The following is a 21,174-nucleotide window of genomic DNA, read 5'->3' as shown; positions in this document are numbered from 1 at the left end:
GTGTAACTAAAAATTACCAGGCCTGATGACATGGATCCTATGGTGAGACAGCGTTTAAAAGCTGCCCCAGGTTTATAAGCTGCAAGTGTTTAGGCATCTTGCAGTAAATTCAACTGCTGCTGGTGGTTTGGCCTCTTAAAGTTCCATCCAAGCTAGTAGTTTGACTTGTAAGATGTTTTCTCTGGCTTTTGACACGTTTTTCTGTGAATGTAGCTTGTCTAAGGTCCATGACCTTAAGCTTCAAAACGGGGGGTGCTCGCAACAATATTGCGTGCCGTTTCCCCATAAGAGGGTAAGGTTAGTGTGGGGGAAAATGTGTGTAAAATTTCAGCTCTCGTGGCTGACGGTATATAGTTGTCAGCCAGAGAAAACAAAGAAGCAAACAAAAAACAACCAGAAGAAGCAGCCCCTAGGATTTGCAGAGTCGTACTGTCTACTCCTGTGACACTAAGTTGTTCTTTTTTTCTGGTTAAAACAGGAAATTGGATCTGTTATCTTAGCAGATAACACTGGCTCCTTAATAGCAACCCCTGGAAAATCTTTCTAGGCTGTTGCTGAAGGGGTTTTGCTAGTGGGTCCCAGGGTTGCTGTTACCTGAGAACATCTGTGTCCAGTGGTACCTCTGGATACTTTGCACTAATAATGGTCTGCTTCGCTCACTGGGTGACCAGGTTACATGCAGAGGAATCCTCAGATGCCCCAGTACAGCTCACCCCAGCCTGGCTCAGCCTTATCTCCCCGTCAGTCTTCTGGAGGACAGATGCACGCTGGAATGGGGCCATACCAGCAGAACTCCATGGGAAGCTACGGACCCCAGGGTGGGCAGTACGGACCTCAAGGTAGGACATGCTCAGCTCCTCAAGGTGGGAACTGAGCTCAGCAAATACAAAAGGTCTCTCTCTATTGTAACATCTTGTCTTTGATAAACTAGTTTTATTTGCCCCCTCTTAATGTGTGGGTAATACAACGCTCCTTATGAGCTGGAAGAAACCGTGCTTTGTTCGTGTTGAGATTGATGAAATATGTTGTTTTCATGGCTAGTTGTACTTGTACATGTAGGATCCTTCCTCATTTAAAAAGATGTAGGTTGTGCATCCAGTGTAACAGAGAAGAAGGGCCAGCTCTCTTTGGAAAGGAAGCAACCTGAGCGTGGTATGTTTTGGAAAGGGTTGAGTTTTTTTACATCCTGTCCTGGACCGTTCAGCTCACTCTGCTTGGCTGAGGTTTGGGAGAGTTTCAGGCAGCTTTTGAATCGATGTTGTTAGTTGGCTATGTCAAAACACATTTTACGTGGCTTATATCCAAGTACTTTGACTTTTTGTTGAGGTGTTAACACTCCCCCTCATCTCTCTTAGTGATCTTTAAATATTTGCTGATAGAAGATTTTTATGGTGATTCATAAACTAACTAGTTGAATGATGTTGTCTTCCCCTCTTTTTATCTCCTTAGGAGGTTATCCCAGGCAGCCAAACTACAACGCTATGTCCAATGCCAACTACCCCAGTCCAGGAATGGGAGGAAGCATGAACCCCATGGGAGCAGCGAGCCAGATGCATGGGCAGACTGGTGTGCCACCATACAGTGGGCTTCCTCCGGGGAGGATGAGCCATGCAACCATGGGGAACAGACCTTACGGACCTAACATGGCGAATATGCCACCTCAGGTGGGGACAGGGATGTGCCCCCCACCAGGTGGCATGAATCGCAAAGCACAAGAAGCGGCTGCCGCCGCCATGCACGCTGCTGCCAACTCCATCCAGAACAGGTGAGGAGTTGAGGTTTCCCCTGGTCTCTAGGAAAGGCCCTTCCCTATGTCACATCTAGGTTTCAAAGCTGTGGATGGAATAACCCAAATTTGGGGTTATACTGAACATACTTCCTTGAAGGTTTGCCCTTCTGGGAGACTTTTTCCTCAGGCCTAAGGGTTAAAAAAGGAGGAGCGTACAGCTTGGACAAGCAGTGCGTTGGAATACATCATTACCAACATGCTCAGGGAATTTTTAATATTCATAGGTGACATTATTTAAATCTGAGATCGCTTCAGTTGTTTTCACTTTCTGGTCATCTTTGTCACATGAGTGACATGAAAGACGCCGCTTGTGCGGTAAAGCCCATAACTGTAGCAGGCAGCCACCCCGCTGCGTTTGTCCGAACCGAGGCATTACTGGTCCAGGGTGATGGACTTCTTCCTTTTAGGGCCTCGATGAGCAGCTGTGGGGAAGTGAGCTGGCATTTGAACTTTACAACTATTTTATGCGTTGGTTTTTTTAATTGCACATTTCAGAGTATATGTATGTGGCCTACCAGAATGCCGTGAGAGCCATGAACCTGCTTATAAATTGGGTTCCCCCCGAAAAGCTGTTAGATATGTTTGTTGTCTGACTGGGCACTGTGCTCTTTATCCTGACTCGAGGACTGCTTCTGCAATCTGCCGTCTGACGTTACCGATGACTGACGAGGTCGAGTTCCCAAACGCCAATAAAGGCATCAAAGCCCATCCCTTTGAGTAACAAGTCTGAGCGACAGTTGTGCATGAGGTTTTCTGATAACATGTAAAATAATGTAGCTTGTGTGGGTAACAAAGAGGAAAGAGAGAGAGAAAAAAATCATTTTGTGTGGCTGGAGCACTATGCTGTTCATCTATACAAATGACGTACTCTCACTTAAATGCACAGGGCTGCAGTATTTGCAGATCTTCCCTGTAAAGGCAACAACTGAAATGAAGTTCAGTTTGGGGACGTAGCAGGACAAGATTCAGGGTGAAGATGTTCAGAACTGCAGTCCCTCTTTCAAAATGCTTTGCGTCCCCATTTCTTTTGAGAACGAGCCTTAGGCTCTGGGGTCACTAAGCTTTAAAAGAGGGCCTGATCTTTGGTCTTCTGCTGGAAGGGTGAGCTGGAGAACCTCACCCTCTTCTTTGTAGAAGGTTTCTTTTAGCCAACCTACTTCCTTAGAAGACAAGATCTTAATGCTTAGTATTTGGAGTAAGCATCTGTGTCTTCCTTGCTTTCTCTAGGCCTCCTGGTTATCCCAACATGAATCAAGGGGGAATGATGGGCACTGGACCTCCTTATGGACAGGGAATTAACAGTATGGCTGGCATGATAAACCCCCAGGGCCCACCCTATCCGATGGGTGGGAATATGGCCAACAACTCTGCAGGTAAGCCAGTGCTGACTGTTGGGCATTTCGTTGTTTTCATTGTATTGGACTGAAAATCAGTGTTAAAGATTCTTTTGACTTCCTAGGGATGGCCGCAAGCCCGGAAATGATGGGTCTTGGGGACGTCAAATTAACACCTGCAACTAAGATGAACAATAAGGCAGATGGGACGCCGAAAGCAGAATCCAAGTCAAAGGTAAAATGTTTTGAGTTTTCTTTTTAATGACTCCCATCCTCTTCAGCATCCAGGGAACCAAAACCATCGCGTGTTAACTTGGATTGAGCGGCGCATCTACCTAGTAGTGAGTGTGGTTCCTGAGAGAAACCTGACTTGGTTTGTCCTCCTTGCCCTGAACTGACTTCTCGTTAGCATGGTTGTCCTTGCCGTTGTGCGGTCCGGCTGCTGCTGGCGACCATGGTTCTAACTCAGGAGTGTGATACCCTCTTTTGGAGCGTAGTTAAATAAGTGTCTCGAAATGCACGTATGTGTGTTTTAGAGTAGGCTCTGGCTGTGTTTGCAATAAACCACTAAATACCCACGTATGTTAATAACGGTATTCTTGAGGAGCCTGAACTCTGCCATCCCCTGCAGAGCCCCACTAGCCCTCAGTAAGGCCAGGAAAGGGACTTTTCTATTGGAATTTGCGTGTCCTCCCCTGTTTATAACACAGGAGTTCAAGCCTCTATCTAGAATTTCTGTTGGATGCCTGGAACACCTTATTTATATGTTCTCGTTTCAACTGTGGGCTAGGCTTGCCTTTATTCACTGGGGAGAAGGTACCTGAACAGATGCACCTTTTGGGTCAGCGTTATCCGAGTTCCCAGATCCTATGAGTAGCTAATCAGACTGTTGCTTGAATCAGGAGTGTAAAGGTAAAGACCATGTAGTTGGACTGCTCAGTGTAAGGAGATGCAACGTGAACTACGCTTGATTTGTCCAGCCTTGGCTATGCTTGAACTGCACCAGTGGTTCCAAGAGGTTCCTCAGGATTTATCAGGAAAATCCAAACGATTGTGGTTCTTACTTCTGGGATTCATAAGCTGTTCAGAAATGAAGGGGAGCATTTCCCAGTCCTTTGGGAGTAATCAATTCCACTTGCAAAACAGTTTAGTATTAGGAATTATCACCTGCCACAGTGAAACTGCCAAAAGAAGTGTAAACAAACCTGAATTTGTTTCTGGTGTAGGCTTGGAGCTAGTCAGTTACTGCCTCTCAGCTGGGAGGTGGTACCCTGGAGTGTTACAGTTGTTTCACAAACAAACCTCTTACTAATCCTGTATTAAAGCCAGAAGAGGGAGGCAAACAAGTTCTTCAGGGATTGTTTTTCTTTGCATTACTGCTACCAGTTTGAAAAGAACCACCAAAAAAGCCATTTCTGAGCCCGTAGTCTCCTCTTTTGCTACTTGAAGGAAAATAAATGCTCTGCAAGTTTGATACCTGTACCACCAGCAGTCTGCAAGAAGATTCAGAAGATCTCTCACTTCTGCTCATGTGTTCTGGCATCTGCCTTTCTATTAATGACAAACAAGGACTTGAATGCTCTTGGGCTAGGAGATGCCAGGAGCTACCAGTAAGGGTTGTTCTGTCCTCCTGGTCTGCGCTGTTCAAGGATTATCTCGTGTGCTAATGAATACGCTCAATCTTGGGTGAGGGGCTCGTCTAGAACATCATCAGATTTGAAGTTCACCTCTACTTTGGAAGTCAGTTTTTAAGTAAGCGTTTGGAACGCCAGAACCATTTCTCCCATTACTCCAAGTGTACGTGATCCAGGTGGTGAAGGACAAAATAACGTGCTCATGCGCTCCATGGAGGGACCTGGGGGAAGCAAGGCAAGATGCAGGACCACACGTTTTACCTCTAAGTAGATGCTCGAACAATTCAGTGAATCAGATGCGTAGGAACTAGCGTGTGGTACTCCATAACTGTAAACCTGTAGTCCAAATTCCTGTGATACCTTTCCATATCAGTCTTCCTGGATCCTGATATGCCAGGGATAGCAAACCCAGAGCTTACATTGCAGCCTGGTAGCAGGAGATTTCTGCACTTCTGTCAGTGGGCAGCGGCAAGGGAAGAGGGATGGTCTTTGTGGGGGACCCCTCGCACACATTTGTCAACACATTTGTTGCCTCTGATCTTTAGTTTTCTTTGGGGTGTGTTTCTTTTTATTCCTTTGCGGTGTTTAGTGTCAGTTTAACCTGGCATCTACCACTTGGGTAAGAGACTAACCAGAGGGCAGTATTCACCCTGGCAGAGTGCAGTAGCCACGGGGAATCTCATTTGCAGTTGAATTAGATGTTTTCTCATGTATTTGGCAAACGAGCCCACAAATAATGTCTCAAAGAGATGGCGCTCTCCAAAGTCTCCTTGAGGTTTGTTTGGTTCCTGCGGCATTCCTGCAACCGTTCACTCTTTAAAAATACATACTCTGTGAATTCCCTGAGCAGTGGCTGGGTTTGTGATAACTTTTGTCGAATAATACTGGCCTGACGTTGATCTGAGACAAGCCTGGGGACTAATATAAAGCTGTTCTCAATGTCACAGCAGCACTTTGAACTCTTACGTGACTGCTTTTTTGAACCCACCTGGGCTGTAAACTGGCTGCTTTTGTGCTGCTCAGTCCTGATATCTCTTTCCTTCTCCTAGAAGTCCAGTTCCTCTACTACAACCAATGAGAAGATCACCAAACTCTATGAGCTGGGTGGTGAGCCCGAGAGGAAGATCTGGGTAGATCGTTACCTGGCCTTTACTGAAGAGAAGGCCATGGGCATGACAAATCTCCCAGCGGTAGGCAGGAAACCCTTGGACCTTTACCGGCTCTACATCTCAGTGAAGGAGATTGGAGGATTGACTCAGGTGAGTGTCCAGCAGCCAGCGTGGTGACCGGGTGTTTGTCTTCAGAGCCACCCGCTGTCTGGCAGTCACAAGCCAACGGCCAACTCAATTCAAAGTTAGCGTTGTAGCTAGATGTGAGCCGTGACTTTCCATTTAGCTGTGTTTATTTTCTTTTTATTTTTTTAAAATAAAGCTTATAAAACCCAGTGTCCTTTAGGTGAGTCAGATGTCTTCTCTCCCATTGTCTGGTTGAGAACAGTCGGTGGTGAAGTTCAGTTCAGGTGCTTCCCCCCCCACCCCCGCTTTGTCCAGTGCAAAGATTGGCGGCACTGTCTTTGTCTTTGCATCTGGCTGTCAACTGACCTCACGACTGATTTGATTGTCAGTTTGTCCCTGTTTGAAAAGTTTTCTCTAGGTGAGGAAGAGAGTTGACTAGCTTTGGGTTTTGAACAAAACTGTGTCTGCTCTGCTTGGCCCTTACTGCATCCTTTGTGTTAGGTGGGAAGTGTTGATTTCTCCCCAGAAAGTTTCTTGGAGGGAGAAGTAGCTGAGATTTTGAGTTTAGAGCCTGTTGTTTGGTTGTGCAGGTCAACAAAAACAAGAAATGGCGTGAGTTGGCCACAAATCTCAATGTGGGCACGTCCAGCAGTGCAGCTAGTTCTTTGAAGAAGCAGTACATCCAGTGTCTCTATGCCTTTGAGTGCAAGATTGAGCGAGGTGAAGACCCCCCTCCAGATATCTTTGCAGCTGCCGATTCAAAGAAGTCTCAGACTAAGATACAGCCTCCATCTCCAGGTGAGTTTAGACACTGGTTTAAGTTGTGCAATGAGCGTTTGAACCCGAGGATCTCTGGCACCGTACACCTGACTCCACGTGCTGTGGGCCAGACTGGTTCCAAACTTCTGCAAAGCCTCCATGACTGTTTCTGATGAGATGTTCTCTGGTTGTGTAAATTAAATACTTGTGGAATTTGGGAGCGAATGATACTGGGAATAAGTCAAGCCTCTTGGGATAGTTCAGATTTTGTGTGTCCCATCTCTGTGCTAAGTTGAAGAAAAAGGAAAACAAAAATATGTGCATACTTAGACACGCACCTCTACGCTTACTAGTGCATCGCTGCCTTATGAATCTGGCAGAGAAGAGAAGTCTGGAGTTGTCCCTACAAGGCGATCTCTGCGTGTTCTAACAGCAGCCCTTGTTGCTGCCTGGCTTTGGGAACTTGCTAGAAAAGTTGTGCTTGTTTTGACTATGCAAGTGCTACCTTCTGGGAATGAATGCTTGATGTGGGTGTGCACTCGTCTTCCTCATGAATTACTTCTGTCTGTCTTCAGCAGGAGACAGTGAGGGTGTTCTGAGGCTTTGTGCACAGAGAGCCTTGTAAGCCTGTTACAAGTTGGATGCTGTAGAAATCGAGCCCTTTAAAATGAACTTCTGCTGTTGTTTCACATTTGGTGGGGTGCTCCAGTTTCTGAGTGTTTGAGCTTAAGTACTCAGTTCAGATTGGTGAAATAAAAAAAAAAAAAAGGCAAAAACGCCCAGACGAGCAGTGCATGCTGTACTCTTTAGTCTTCGGAAAGTCTGATCGTTTCTGTCTCATTTGCATTGAGTTCGCTGTTTGAATTGCTGCTGAACTTGCCAACCCTTTAAGCTGCAGTTTTCCAGTTTGTCTTATAAGTAAAACCTTCAGATGCTTTTTCTGGTCAGGAGCCTGTTCGTGTAGGTGAAATAAAAACTTTGGCTGCTTTGAAGTTCCTGTAATGTTTGCAGAAAATGCCTTTTTGGTTCTGAAACCTGGCATCGTTTTTGTCTCGCTCCTGAGGAGTGGAATAATGAACGTTTTTTTGATTGTACGGCAGTTGTGGCTCAGCCCTGCTAAGCCCTTGATTGACAGCGTGCTTGTCCGAATATTCTGTTGGCCACTACATTTATCTGTCCTCTCAGTTACAGCATGGTTGGTTTTTCAAAGACCTAAATCATGTCTTTTCACTAGTCAGGAAACCTGTCCCAGCGTAGCTTCTACCTTGATATGATCTGCAAGATAAAGCAACTTTTGTGTCATTAGACTAAACTTCTGTCTAAAGTGGTGTCTGAGTTCCACTGAAACTAGACTACAAATCCATCCCTGCTTTCTTTCCAGAATCTCTTTCTTGCCCCCTGAGATACCAGGCAGTGGAACAAAGATGTTAAGTGTTTGGAGTTTATTCGGAGAGGGCTGAGACTTTTAGGAGGCCACTTAAAACTTCATCCAGCCCTAGGTGCCTGTCAGAATGGATTAGATGGTGCATTGATTTTTGTTTTGTTTTTGTTAATATGGTGTATGTGAAGGTCGTGAATCTGCCTTCTGGGCTGTGGGACAGGTGATCTCTTGCTTCAGCACGTCAGCAGTAGGAATTGGCAGGGCTGCTATCCCGAACTCTGCTCATTTGTGCAGCTTTGTTGACTTAGTCACAGGTTTGATTCCTGCTATGGGAGGACTGCGCCGTGTTCCCTGATGAAACTGTTCTCTCCACTTGTCCTACTCCAGACTCCTGCAACTAGGAATATGCACAGGCAGCGCTGAAGCATGGTTGGTTGCTCTGATCCTTTGAGCTGTATCACTCGGCGTGTTCATGCTCCTCTTCTACTACTTTTCTTCCTCTCTCTTGCACCCCTGGACGGGCAGGAGCCGAGGGTGTAGGGCACGACACCCAATTGCTCTCTTAACCCCAGCTCCAGGCTGAAGAGTCTTAGAGGAGCATTGAGTCCCAGTGGACGCTGCTGTTCCAGGGGCTTGCTGAAGCAGCGTCCTCCAGGCTTGCAGACCCAGAGGCCCCTCTCCCAGTGAATCACCTTTATGGAGAGTAACTTCCCTGTTTGAAAACCGAGCGGACAGCAACGGGGTATTTGGAAGTCCCATTGTGTGGATGAAGAGCGCGGGCATCCCACACAGACACACGTGCTTTGCTCTCCTTGCAGACTTTATAACCTGTTGGCGTTGGCTTACACTTCATTTCAGCCTGTTCTGTCAAATTAACTACCGTGTAACTTCGTGAGTGATGAGGATCGCACTGCACAGTTCTCCATTAACCCCTTTTGGAGGCTGCAGAGCATTTAAAGGCCTTGCAGGACGTCATCTAGGTAGAGCCCTTGGTGCCGGGGCTGTTGTCCGCGCCATGTGTGTTCATAACCCTCAGAAAAGTGTTTACAGAAAGGCCTTGGCGGGAGTGGACTGGGTATTGCCTCGTGGGCACTCAGCGCGGGTTTCCTGCAAACCTTCTTGGGCTCCTGCTCTCCAACTGCAGCGTGTCCCTGGGGAGGTGTAATCAGTTGGGTTTTAATTCCCAGAGCGTGGAACTGGCCCGGCTCCAACTGTGTGTAAATTTGTGAGTGGGAGGGACGGCAGGGGGTGGGGACAAACACCAAATGGCAGCAACGCAGGGAATGTCTCGGGGCCTCTTCCTGCCGATGCCAGCGTTACGAACACAGCGAATTCCTGGGGGAAGCGAGTGGAGCTGAACCACCACTGATGAGGGAAGGAGAGCGTGGGGAGGGCCAGTGAATGAAACTCCCCCGCTGAGCTTGCCTCTGCCCTTCCTTCTCCCAAGACCTCCCCGGGCTGGGAGGGAGTCTCGGAGTAGAGGACAGGGTGCCAGGAAGGTGGGGTGTAAACAAACATGCCCTGGACGTGACCTCGGAGGATTTTAATGAATAGCTGAAATGACTCATCAACCAGCAGGGCTGAAGCTGAGGGATATCGGGTGCTGGGGATGGTAACTAATGGAAACATTAATTAAGAGTTCAGCTCTTGCCAGCTGCGAGGAGCGTATGAACCTAAGCGCTGACACTGTCACAGCGATCCAGGGGCAGAGGAGAGCTCCTGGAGCTGACGGCACAGCTGGATTACACATGCCAGCCTGGGATTTTTGATGAAAGCCTACTGTAGCGTAAAGCAACCCCACAGAGCCAGGGAACTTGCTGGACGGGTTTTGTCATTCAGTGAAAGATCCGGCATCTCCGGCATTCCCTGTTCCAGGAATCCTTGGGAGTGGTGCTTGAATTAACCTGCGTGAATTAACCCCTCTGGAAGGGCAGAGCAGACAGAGGAGCCTTGTTCAGAGTGACTTCAGCTGATGTTCTGGAGTTTCCATCACTAGAGAGATTGTGAGACTTCCAGGAGAGGGCTCAAACCCACCTTCTTTCCGGGTAGAAAGAGCATGAAGGTGATGGGTCCGTGGTTGTCACTTGGCAAGAAGCACCGTATTCCCTGCCGCGTGCTGCACTGTAGAGCATCAGCCTTGGAAGCTCGATAGCTTGGGCAACACCACGCAGTGCCACAGTGGTGGCACGGTGTGTAAAAGGGAATGTGGTTAAGAATGAAGGTGTGATGAAAATGAACATGTCCTCTCTGCTTTAGATTACTGTACATGGTTCTTCTGGGAAGTCTGGCCCAGTAGGTCCTTGAAGTGTTGAGCTCTTTGTACTTTTTTGGCTGTGTTTCATCTCTCTCTTTCTTGAAGGACTCTTTGCTCTCTGTTCTCTTGAGGCTGATGTTCTGGGAGGTTCTGGGTCGCATCCGTAGGGCGCAAAGCTGCTCACACCACATTTCTGTTCTTGCAGCGGGTTCAGGCTCAATGCAGGGTCCTCAGACACCTCAGTCCACCAGCAGCTCCATGGCAGAAGGAGGAGATTTAAAGCCACCAACTCCAGCATCTACGCCACACAGTCAGATGCCCCCTTTGCCAGGCATCAGGTACGAAACCATCGCACCCTCTTCCACTATGTGGGATGCAAGCTGTGAACGTGAGGTCGCTTCTGGCTGGAGACTTGAGTACCCGTTTTGGGGGAGCTCCATGGCTTTGCTCCTTTGTTAATGGCTCACAGCAACGTCGTTTGACTCTGCATCTGTGTGTGAATAATCACTACTTTTGAGTTTGGGGCTGAGGACAGCATTGTAGAAGGGCAGTTCTTGATGCCTCTTGTGGGAGGAGCATGGCTGTGGTCCTTCCTAGGGGACAGCAACACCTGAGGGGGAACATGTGAGGAAAAGTATCTTGAGAAGCATTGTGGACCTCTATAATCATGTGTTTGTGGGGTTTTTTTGAATCAGGAGTAACTCAGTGGGCCTTCAGGATGCCTTTGCAGATGGTAGTGATCCTACGTTCCAGAAACGGAACTCCATGACTCCAAATCCAGGGTACCAGCCCAGCATGAATACCTCCGACATGATGGGTCGCATGTCTTACGAGCCAAATAAAGATCCTTACAGCAGTATGAGGAAAGGTGAGGAAGTCCTTGTGTGCTCCTCTCCCTTTTGTCCTTGAGTACTAATCCCTGTATCTGGCTGTACGCTGGGGTGTGCTGTAGGAGAGCTTCTGCTTGCCCTTCTTCCCTAGGACACGGGATGTATCTTTCTAAGGCAGAGATAGACAGGTTTATCGGTCCTTCTTTCAATATTTCAGCTCCAGGAAGCGATCCCTTCATGTCCTCAGGGCAGGGCCCCAACAGTGGTATGGGTGACCCTTACAATCGTGCTGCAGGTCCAGGGATGGGTAACATGGCCATGGGACAGCGGCAACACTATTCCTACGGAGGTCCTTACGACAGAGTGAGGTGGGTACTTGAGCCTGATTTGCTTGACTTGTGTGAAGTGATTACTTTCTCTTCACTCCTGTGGCTTTGCTGATCGTCCTTTTCCATTTGAGGAGCAAAGGGTGAACTTTAAGTGGACGTGTGGGGTTTTTTCTCTTTGTTTCCATGTAGGACGGAGCCCGGCATGGGACCTGAGGGCAACTTAGCAACCGGAACTCCGCAGCCAAACATCATGCCTTCCACCCCTGAATCGGGGATGTATTCTCCCAGCCGCTACCCGCAGCAGCAGCAGCAGCAGCAAAGGTCTGTGCGGGGTGTTGCCGCAAACAGCTCTTCCCAGTTAGAGAGCTCTGAGGCTGTGAAAGGGAAATGCTTCCAAGTAACGCATCTGTTTCTTCTCCAGACATGATTCCTATGGCAATCAATTCCCTGCTCAAGGCACATCCTCGGGCAGCCCCTTCCCTAGCCAGCAAACTACCATGTATCAACAGCAACAGCAGGTAAATTATCAGAAAGTTTCTGATTTGTTTGACTGAGAGACAGAAGAGCTTGATCTGTGAAATTTGTGAAGAGAGGAGGATGAAAATTCTTTGGGCTGTGTGTTTGCTTTATGAATGTGGAGAATTAAGTACCTTATACAGGAAGCTTTTTTTATCCCAGTTTCCAAATAGTTTAAGTAAAGTTTTAATTAGCATTTCCAGTGTTCTGTTAGCAAAACAGTGTTCTGAGAATGGAGGTTGTGTCGTTTGCAGATGTACACGCTCTGGTCAGGCAGCAGGAGATCAGGAAGCTTTATTGGGCCTCTCTGCCCCTCTGGAACTTTCTGAATCCCATCATGTTTCTGTAACAGTTTTGGTCCAAGGGATGAGTTTGTTTGGAGTAAGATCTTGATCATTCTGAGGAGCTGCTTCAGGTGGATCATTCTGCACAACCCAGGGCTTTTTTTTTTCAGTCTTTGCCTTACTGAGCCTGCAGACAAAGGCTTCAGACCTGCCTCTGCCCCACTGCCTCCTACTCACTGTTCTCAAAAACATCAGGTTTGTTGCAGGACAGAGTTTGAATGAACATATATCTCTTTCCATAATCCTTGTGTATGACTTGCTCTTTGTATCCGTGCCAAGACCCATAATGTTTTCCTGATAATTTTGAGTCCTCTGGTTTAGGAGAGTATAGAGAGGGCACTCACTGAGCTGTGCTAAGAATAATTCCAACTGCTCTGCAGTTTGGCTCTGCAACCAGAGCCACGGGGCTCTGAGCCAAGAGTTCGAGTTACTCTGGTAGTTGTCATCTTTGAAGCCCTAGAGCTCCATCTGAAGCGAGTCATGACCGTGGAGCTTCTGAGTAGACTGTACAGCAGCTAGAGCGTAGACCCTTGGAGGCAAGAGAGATCTTGGATTTTAATTTTGTCTCGACTGTTTTCTCCATTTGCACTTAAAAGAACTAAGGGGGCAGAATGGTTCTTGCTCCTTTCAGTGGTGTGTTTTGAAATCTACAGGAAGGGAAGGAGCAGGAAGTTAACAACAGTTTTTAATTTATCTTATTTGATGCTTCAGCAGAAACCTCTGCTTTCTGGGAAATATGAGAGAAATAGGGTCTGTTGAAATTCCTGGATGTGAAAGGAAACACCTACCTGCGTACAGTTTGGTGTGTGGTGAACGTATAGTAGAGCTGAGTCTTTTTTACAGGAAAGTCCTTTCTGTGGGCAGGCTTCTGCCCCCGAGGCATCCTCGTAGAATCCACAAGGAAACTACCCAGCCAGCCGCAAGGAATTGGTCTTGGCTTGTGAAACTGAAAGACCGATCCAGCCTCGCTTTGGCTATGGCTGACAACGAGACAAGTCTTGCCCTCTTAGAGGCCGTGCCGTGGGGCATATCCTCCGGCTCCGAGTCGCTCTCCCCGCTGAGGTTTGGGTTGCTTGTTTCTGAGTAGATAATCTCCTATCGTTGCTGCTTTGCTTTTCCCCGTAGAATTACAAGCGACCGATGGACGGCAGCTACGGCCCGCCCGCCAAGCGCCACGAAGGGGAGATGTACAACGTACCGTACAGCGCCGGGCAGGGGCAGACGCAGCAGCAGCTGCCTCCAGCACAGACCCAGCAACCGAGCCAGCAGCAAACTGCACAGCCGTCTCCACAGCAGGACCTGTATAACCAGTACGGGAGTACCTACCCTGCTGCTGACCGCCGATCTGCCGGAGGGCCGCAGAACCAGTTCCCATTCCAATTTGGCAGAGACAGGGTCTCGGCTCCCCCGGGCTCCAATGCTCAGCAAAACTTGCCTCCTCAGATGATGGGGGGTCCCCTACAGTCTGCTCCAGAGGGCCCGCAGCAAGGCGCCATGTGGCAAGGGCGCAATGAAATAGGGTACAGCTATCCGAATCGGCAGAGCACCGGCTCTGCGCCCCAGGGGCCTGCTTATCACGGAGTGACTCGAACAGATGAAATTCTGCATTCAGACCAGAGGGTCAACCATGAGGGACCATGGCCTTCCCACGGGAACCGGCAACCTCCTTATGGTCCCTCTGCCCCCGTGCCCCCAATGACTAGGCCCCCTCAGTCCAACTACCAGACCCCCCCTAGCATGCAGAATCACATTCCTCAGGTATCCAGCCCAGCACCTCTGCCCAGACCTCTGGAGAATCGCACTTCTCCTAGTAAATCTCCATTCCTGCACTCGGGGATGAAAATGCAGAAGGCAGGACCGCCAGTCCCTGCCTCGCATATAACACCAGCAGCTGTACAGCCTCCCATGATCCGACGAGACATCACCTTCCCTCCGGGATCAGTAGAAGCCACGCAACCTGTGTTGAAGCAGCGGAGGCGGCTGACGGCAAAAGATATTGGTAAGAGGCAACTCCTGCTTTTCTGCTTGTGCCTGTCGAGGGGATGGGTGCTGCCGTTACCCTTTGGTATAGTACTGCTACGTAGAAGGGCTCCGCTGGCTTCGAAAGAACTGTATTTTTGCGGGTTGATTGTGTTTTCAGACATCATTTTGGCATTGTCTGCGGAGAGATTGCTGGTACGTACAGTCTGTGCATCATCTTAAACAGGCTCTGCTCTTCGTGGGTCCAAAAAAGTGGTATCAAGTATCTCGTTTTTGTTTTTTAAACTCCAGGAGCTGGAAGTATCATGTGTTTATGTTACAGGAACTCCTGAAGCCTGGAGAGTGATGATGTCTCTGAAGTCCGGGCTGCTAGCTGAAAGCACGTGGGCCTTAGATACCATAAACATCCTGCTCTATGATGACAACAGCATAATGACCTTCAACCTCAGCCAGGTGGGTGCAGATGCTCTCTGGTGCAGGTCTTTTGAAGTGCTAATTCTATAGGGTTTTCTGTCAGCGAGGTGGCAAGAAGCAGCTCGTGCCCTTGTGACTCCCTGACGTCCCTGTACCTGTGGAGCACGCCAGGTCGGAAGAGAGCACGGGGTCTGGGTATAGCTGTGCGCTGGTTGCTCAGTGGCCCGTGTAATTTAGATGTTTGTTGGTGTGCAAGCGTGTGCGTGCTCCTCTCTGTGAGATGTTTTGTCTGTGGAACAGAGGAGGTGAAGAACGGTGGGAAGGCCCAACGGACTTTGCGGCGAGAGTGCTCTGAAAGGCTAGAGCCTGCTTGCATTTTCGGGTGTTGGTGGCGTTCGTTCACCTCTGGCTCTGTCCTGCCCCGGGACAGCGCTCAGCGAGGCTGGGATGCTGGTCCAGAGGGCCAGCCTGTCCCGGGGAGCTGCCACGGGCCTCCATGGCTGATGTAACAACTGCTCGGCAGTACCGTAAAGGCTGTTTTGCTTAGCGCTGCCCTTCACCTCCCTGTGTGTTAACCAGAGGGGAGATACAACCGAGAGCACATGCGTATGTGCACAGGTTATGGGTGTGTGGAGGGGGGCGGCTTGGGTACTGACAGTATCTGGTTTTGTCTTTATTCCTTTTCTCAGAGGACGGAAAGCTCTCTTTTGCAAACAGTTTATTGCCAGCATGAAAAGAACCCGTTAATTAACAGCACTGTTGAAATTCTTAGCCCTTTATGCCCCGCTTTCCCAATTGCTCCCGTTGGCCTAAGTTGTTCTCTGATCACTGTTCCCTTCCTTCCTTCCCCTCCTGTTTCTCTCCTCCCTCATAGCTGCCAGGCTTGCTGGAACTCTTGGTCGAGTATTTCCGGCGCTGCCTGATCGAGATCTTTGGAATCCTGAAGGAATACGAGGTGGGAGACCCAGGGCAAAGAACACTATTAGATCCTGAAAGGTTCTGCAAATCTTCCGCTTCCTCTCATGAAGAAGGGGAGGAGGAGGATGATCCACGGAGCCTAAACTGTGAGGAGGAAGACGACGACGAGGAAGAGGAGGAGGCTGCGTTTTCGAGCAAGGACAAAGTACCTCTAGAGAGCAGCGAGGAAAAACTAGTTAGTAAATTTGACAAGCTTCCGGTCAAGGTCGTGCAGAAAAACGACCCGTTTGTGGTAGATTATTCAGACAAGTTGGGGCGAGTGCAGGAGTTCGAGAGCGGCCTGCTGCACTGGCGGATCGGCGGCGGAGACACCACCGAGCACATCCAGACCCACTTTGAGAGCAAGACGGAGCTACCTTTGACTCATAAACGAGCTTCCTGCAACTCTGTCTTGAGGAAACGTTCAGCAGCTGAGAGCAATCCGAGCACTAGGGAAGGAGAGACTCCTCCATCCGACAGCTCCTCGGAGAAGAGGATAACTGCCACCATGGATGACATGCTTTCGGCACGTCCCGGCTCCCTGGCAGGGGAGGAGGAAGAGGTCAAAGCTTTGGAAACGGCGAAGGAAAGCAGCAAGTTTCCCTTTGGCATTAGTCCAGCTCAGAGCCACAGAAATATAAAAATTCTGGAGGACGAACCTCACAGTAAAGACGAGACGCCGCTCTGCACCCTCCTAGACTGGCAGGACTCTCTGGCCAAGCGCTGCATCTGTGTCTCTAACATCATCAGGAGTTTATCGTTCGTGCCGGGCAATGACTTTGAGATGTCTAAACATCCCGGGCTGCTGCTGATTCTAGGGAAACTGATTCTCTTACACCACAAGCATCCAGAACGCAAACAGGCACCCCTGACCTATGAGAAAGAGGAGGAGCAGGACCAAGGGGTGAGCTGCAACAAGGTGGAGTGGTGGTGGGACTGCTTGGAGATGCTGCGTGAAAATACGCTGGTCACGTTGGCCAACATTTCTGGCCAGCTGGACCTGTCCCCTTACCCGGAAAGCATCTGTTTGCCCATCCTGGATGGACTCCTCCACTGGGCAGTATGTCCGTCAGCAGAGGCCCAGGATCCCTTTCCAACACTGGGGCCCAACGCGGTCCTCTCCCCTCAGAGACTGGTTTTGGAAACACTCAGCAAACTCAGCATCCAGGACAACAATGTGGATTTGATTCTTGCAACTCCCCCCTTCAGTCGCTTGGAGAAGCTGTACAGCACCATGGTGCGGTTCCTTAGTGACAGAAAGAACCCGGTGTGTCGAGAGATGGCTGTGGTACTACTGGCCAACTTGGCACAGGGGGACAGCCTGGCAGCAAGAGCGATTGCTGTGCAGAAGGGCAGCATTGGCAACTTGCTGGGCTTCTTGGAGGACAGCCTGGCCGCCACGCAGTTCCAGCAGAGCCAGGCCGGCTTGATGCACATGCAGAACCCACCCTTTGAGTCGACGAGCGTGGACATGATGCGCCGAGCTGCTCGGGCGCTGCTCGCCCTGGCCAAGGTGGACGAGAACCACTCGGAGTTCACGTTATACGAGTCGCGGCTGTTGGACATCTCCGTGTCGCCTTTGATGAACTCTTTGGTTTCACAAGTTATTTGTGATGTACTGTTTTTAATTGGCCAGTCATGACAGCTGTGGGATCCGAGACCCTGTGTGCGTGTGCGTGAGTGGAGAACTTAGAAACTGACTGTTGCCCTTTATTTATGCAAAACCACCTCAGAATCCACTGTCTGCCCTGCGCTGTCCTGCTTCTCCCTTGGGGAAAAGATGTCCCCGTTCCCTCTTCCCCTTCCCCTGCCCTTCAAATTTGTCCTGAATCCCTTATTAAAGGAGACAAAGTTCTGTCTACATAGAAGACTTTTTTTTTTCTTTTTTTTTTTTTTTTTATTTTAACCAAAGTTACTGTCGTTTACAGTGAGTTTGGGGAAAACGACTTGCCGTGTTATCACATTGACAGGCACCACTTTCATAACTGTTTTTAATGGTAAACTCTGAAGGACAAAAGTGACTGCTGAACTCTGTGTGGTTTATCGTTGTACATTCACAATCTTGCAGGAACCAAGAAGTTACCAGTTGTGAACAGACCTTGTCCAAGGGAGGCCTGTGCAGTAGCGTGTAGAACTTCATGTACTGTACACCTTAAACTGTAAACATACTGTAATAACGTCTCACATGGAAAAGAAAAAAAAAAAAAAACGCTGGATCAGCAGCAAGCTGTAGTTTTTAAAAATGTTTTTAGTTATTGTTGAGGAGAAAAAAAAGGCTTTTCCCCCAAAGTATCATGTGTGAACCTACAACACCCTGACCTCTTTCTCTCTTCCTCCTTGATTGTATGAATAACCCTGAGATCACCTCTTAGAACTGGTTTTAACCTTTAGCTGCAGCCTGAACGCTGCCACGTGTGTATATATATATGACGTTGTACATTGCACATACCCTAAGATTCCTTGCAGTTTTGTCCCCCTCTCCCTACCCCTTTATAGTATGACGAGTTAACGAGTTGATGACCTGCAAAAGCGAGACACAATTATTTAATCTCTTGCCAGACATCCCTCCCTGGAGGATGCTGTACAGGTCTCTGTGTATAAAGTCATTGCTGTCTCAGCAGCCAATCAACTTATAGTTTATTTTTTCCTGTTTTTGTTTTCTTTCTAATCGAGGTGTGAAAAAGTTCTAGGTTCAGTTGAAGTTCCTGATGAAGAAACACAATTGAGATTTTTCAGTGATGAATTCTGCATATTTGTATTTCAGACGATGTAGCTAAAAACTTGATGTAAATTCCTCCCTTTTTTCCTTTTTTGGCTTAATGAATATCATTTATTCAGTATGAAATCTTTATACTATATGTTCCACGTGTTAAGAATAAATGTACATTAAATCTTGGTAAGATGTTTGTAAGGGTTTTTTTTATGAGCAGAGCTTCAGTGCTGTCAGGTCTGGTTGACGTGGTGGTGTAGGTCAGCTCCTTCTGGCCGCGCAGCACAGAGGCCTCAGAGGTCCTGCGCGGTGCAGCAGTGTCTGGGGGTGACAAAGCCCCGTCTCGCTCGTTGGTCTGGCTTTGCTTTTGCCCTTTGGCTTGTTCCAGCGGTGGAGTTTTGGCTTAGTGCTGCTTAGGCTTGGGTAGGAGTGGATGTGAAGCGTGAGGTGAAGCTGTGGCAGAGAGACACTTAGCTCACAGGGTGAAGAAGGCTCTTGCTCGGAAGGGAGCTCTGTAAAATGGAAAATTTTCGTTCCCCTCGCATTTTTCACATTTTCTTGGAACTGTGGTGTGGACTCTTGACTTCCTTCAGAGGATGGGGTTTTCCAGCGGACAGAGCTCTGATGCCCTTCAGCAAACGGCCAAAGTTCAGGCTCTTTATATGAAAATCTCCACGTTTTCATGGGTTAGTAAATGGGTATTTTATTTAGCCTGAAGCTTTAGCCTCAAATGGTAATAGAAGCAGGCTAGCTAGAAGTGCACCGAGTTCATTTAAGCAAAAGAGCTAGTTAAAGGAGAAGCTTTTTTAAAGGCAAATGTCATTTTTGTTCGAAAAATGACCTCGTTTTATCCCCCTAGTCCTCTCCTAGGGAAGCTCTCCGTTCCCAGAGCCCTCCCTTAGCTGTATTCCTTAAACGTCAGATTCCTGGAAGTAATTGTGCCAGAATCAAACTGACTTCTTTTCTGAAAAGTCTCTTTATCAGCAGGAATTGCAGGAGCTCTCTGCCTGGCAGAAGGAGAGTCCTTAAAATGGATTTCTTAAGAGACAGGGATGGCGCTGGGCTTCCTTGGCTTTCAAAGATACTGAATGGAAACCAAGTTGTGAGCTAAGAATTCTGCTGGGCTTCGCCGTTCTGTGTCAGTGTGGTTGATTTAAATCCAACTTCTCTGGTAATTTAGCTCTGTATTCCTGGAGCTTTGTTTAGTCTTGATTAAATTAATGTAAAAAATTTCACTTCTTTTTCTGAACAGAAAGGACCTCGGCAGCAAGGTTGAAGAAGGTGGTAACGTGAGCAGCTTTTGTACGGCTTCTGTGTTCGTGTTGTGGTGAATTTAATCATAAGTGAATGCTACGTCTGGGAGGGAAAGAAGAGTCACAAGTGGCTCTAACTACCCATTTTGCCAGTATTTATGCAACTGGCTGATCTGAGGGGAGTAATTCTGCTCCCCCAGCGCTTGCACGCACGCAGACACATACGCCTCTCGTGCTGCTAAAACGGTTAAAAGAAAAACAGCGTAGATGAGAAATTAGTAAAATGAGAACAAGCAGTGTTCACAGTTTGTAATTAGGGCCTATTTTGAGAGCCACACCTGATCTCAAACTGAACTCGGCTGCCCAGAATGCAAATCCTTGATGCTTTGACCTGATTTGTACCCAAAGCTTTCCATTTCTGCAGACATTCCATGAAACACCTCTCTCTGACCCCGACTGCTCCGGCATTTCCCATTTTTACCAGCAAGGGAGAAAACTTGAGTTCTTCCCAAGCCTGATCCTTGTTTAAAAGCACTTGGGGAGTACAGAGTCAGCTGGCGATGGCGACTTCTCTCTCGTTCCTGCAGTAGATGTGGTCAGGCCGATGCCACGGCACGTCGGTTGTAAGCACAAGGAGTTGGTGCTTGGGCCGTGCCGGCACTCGGCAGGCGGGCAGCGAGACCTGATGGCGTGCTGCCACGGGCTTGCCGTGTGGTTAAGCGTAGCGTGAGCTCGGTTCAGGTGAAAGCAAAATCCGATGCCTCCGTCATCACGTGGACGAGATCTTGAGGGAAACCTGCCCACCCTCTTGTAAGAGTAAGTAATTAATATAATAACATAGACTTATTACCAGGCTATTGTTATGTGATGTTGCTTAATGTGTTTTGGCAAGAGACCCGTTCGAGCCGTGCCCTCGCTGCGGCCGCCGTGCGGCTTCCTTGGAGGTTTGTGTTGGTGCGTCTCCAGGAGTAACACCTCGCCCTCGGCCAGGGCTCCCGCCTTCCGCGGCTCCTGCTCCCCGAGCCCCGCCGGCCCCACTGCCTCCCCCATGGCCCTGCCTGGCTGGGGGGGGCCGGGGCGAGGGTCCGGGATCGGGGGTGGCCACGGGCCGGGTGAGGAAGGCACTGGAGGCAGCCCGGGGGGGGGAGGGGGAGAGCCAAGAGAGCGTCTCCCCTCTCTGGGCACCGCATGGGAGCACCTCGGTTTTTCAGGTCGCTTCGACGCTCCCTGACCTCACGGCAAGCCAGGGGAGGGCTGGGGGCTGCCCCGCGGCCTGCGTGGAGCGACGCGCCCCAGCGAGGCTCGCCGTTACCGCCTGCTCCCCTCGCCGGGGGCAGGGCCCGGGCTGCGCTGGGAGGCCATGAGCGCCGCCGCCTCCGCCCGCCCTTAACAAAGATGGCGCCGCCCGACCCTTCCCCCCCCCCTCCAGCCCACGCACACCCGGCCGCCGCGTGA

At 49.1% G+C, this 21,174-nt stretch overlaps 1 protein-coding gene across 2 annotated transcripts in view; it reads left to right on the top strand.

Annotated features, from left to right (window-relative positions):
* ARID1A (AT-rich interaction domain 1A) overlaps positions 1–17,617 on the top strand; it is a 60,192-nt gene extending 42,575 nt beyond the window's left edge. Inside the window, exons 7-20 of one of the 2 annotated variants that reach the window (XM_086479265.1) lie at positions 672–839; positions 1,450–1,765; positions 3,017–3,162; positions 3,249–3,358; positions 5,807–6,016; positions 6,583–6,790; positions 10,592–10,724; positions 11,082–11,254; positions 11,434–11,584; positions 11,735–11,866; positions 11,967–12,063; positions 14,164–14,404; positions 14,708–14,838; positions 15,674–17,617. In XM_086479265.1, coding sequence (XP_086335391.1) covers positions 672–839; positions 1,450–1,765; positions 3,017–3,162; positions 3,249–3,358; positions 5,807–6,016; positions 6,583–6,790; positions 10,592–10,724; positions 11,082–11,254; positions 11,434–11,584; positions 11,735–11,866; positions 11,967–12,063; positions 14,164–14,404; positions 14,708–14,838; positions 15,674–17,398 — 3,941 coding nt within the window. In that variant the 3' untranslated portion in view covers positions 17,399–17,617. Of the gene's footprint in view, positions 1–671; positions 840–1,449; positions 1,766–3,016; positions 3,163–3,248; positions 3,359–5,806; positions 6,017–6,582; positions 6,791–10,591; positions 10,725–11,081; positions 11,255–11,433; positions 11,585–11,734; positions 11,867–11,966; positions 12,064–13,530; positions 14,405–14,707; positions 14,839–15,673 lie in introns of both variants that reach the window. The other variant, XM_086479264.1, reaches the window with a different exon arrangement.
* The last annotated feature ends 3,557 nt before the right edge of the window (positions 17,618–21,174 follow it).

Source organism: Leptosomus discolor, chromosome Z (assembly GCF_034619465.1).
Source record: "Leptosomus discolor isolate bLepDis1 chromosome Z, bLepDis1.hap2, whole genome shotgun sequence".
NCBI lineage: Eukaryota > Metazoa > Chordata > Aves > Leptosomiformes > Leptosomidae > Leptosomus > Leptosomus discolor.
Note: the sequence above shows the minus strand (reverse complement) of the source record. Positions and strands in the feature narration are given on the sequence as shown.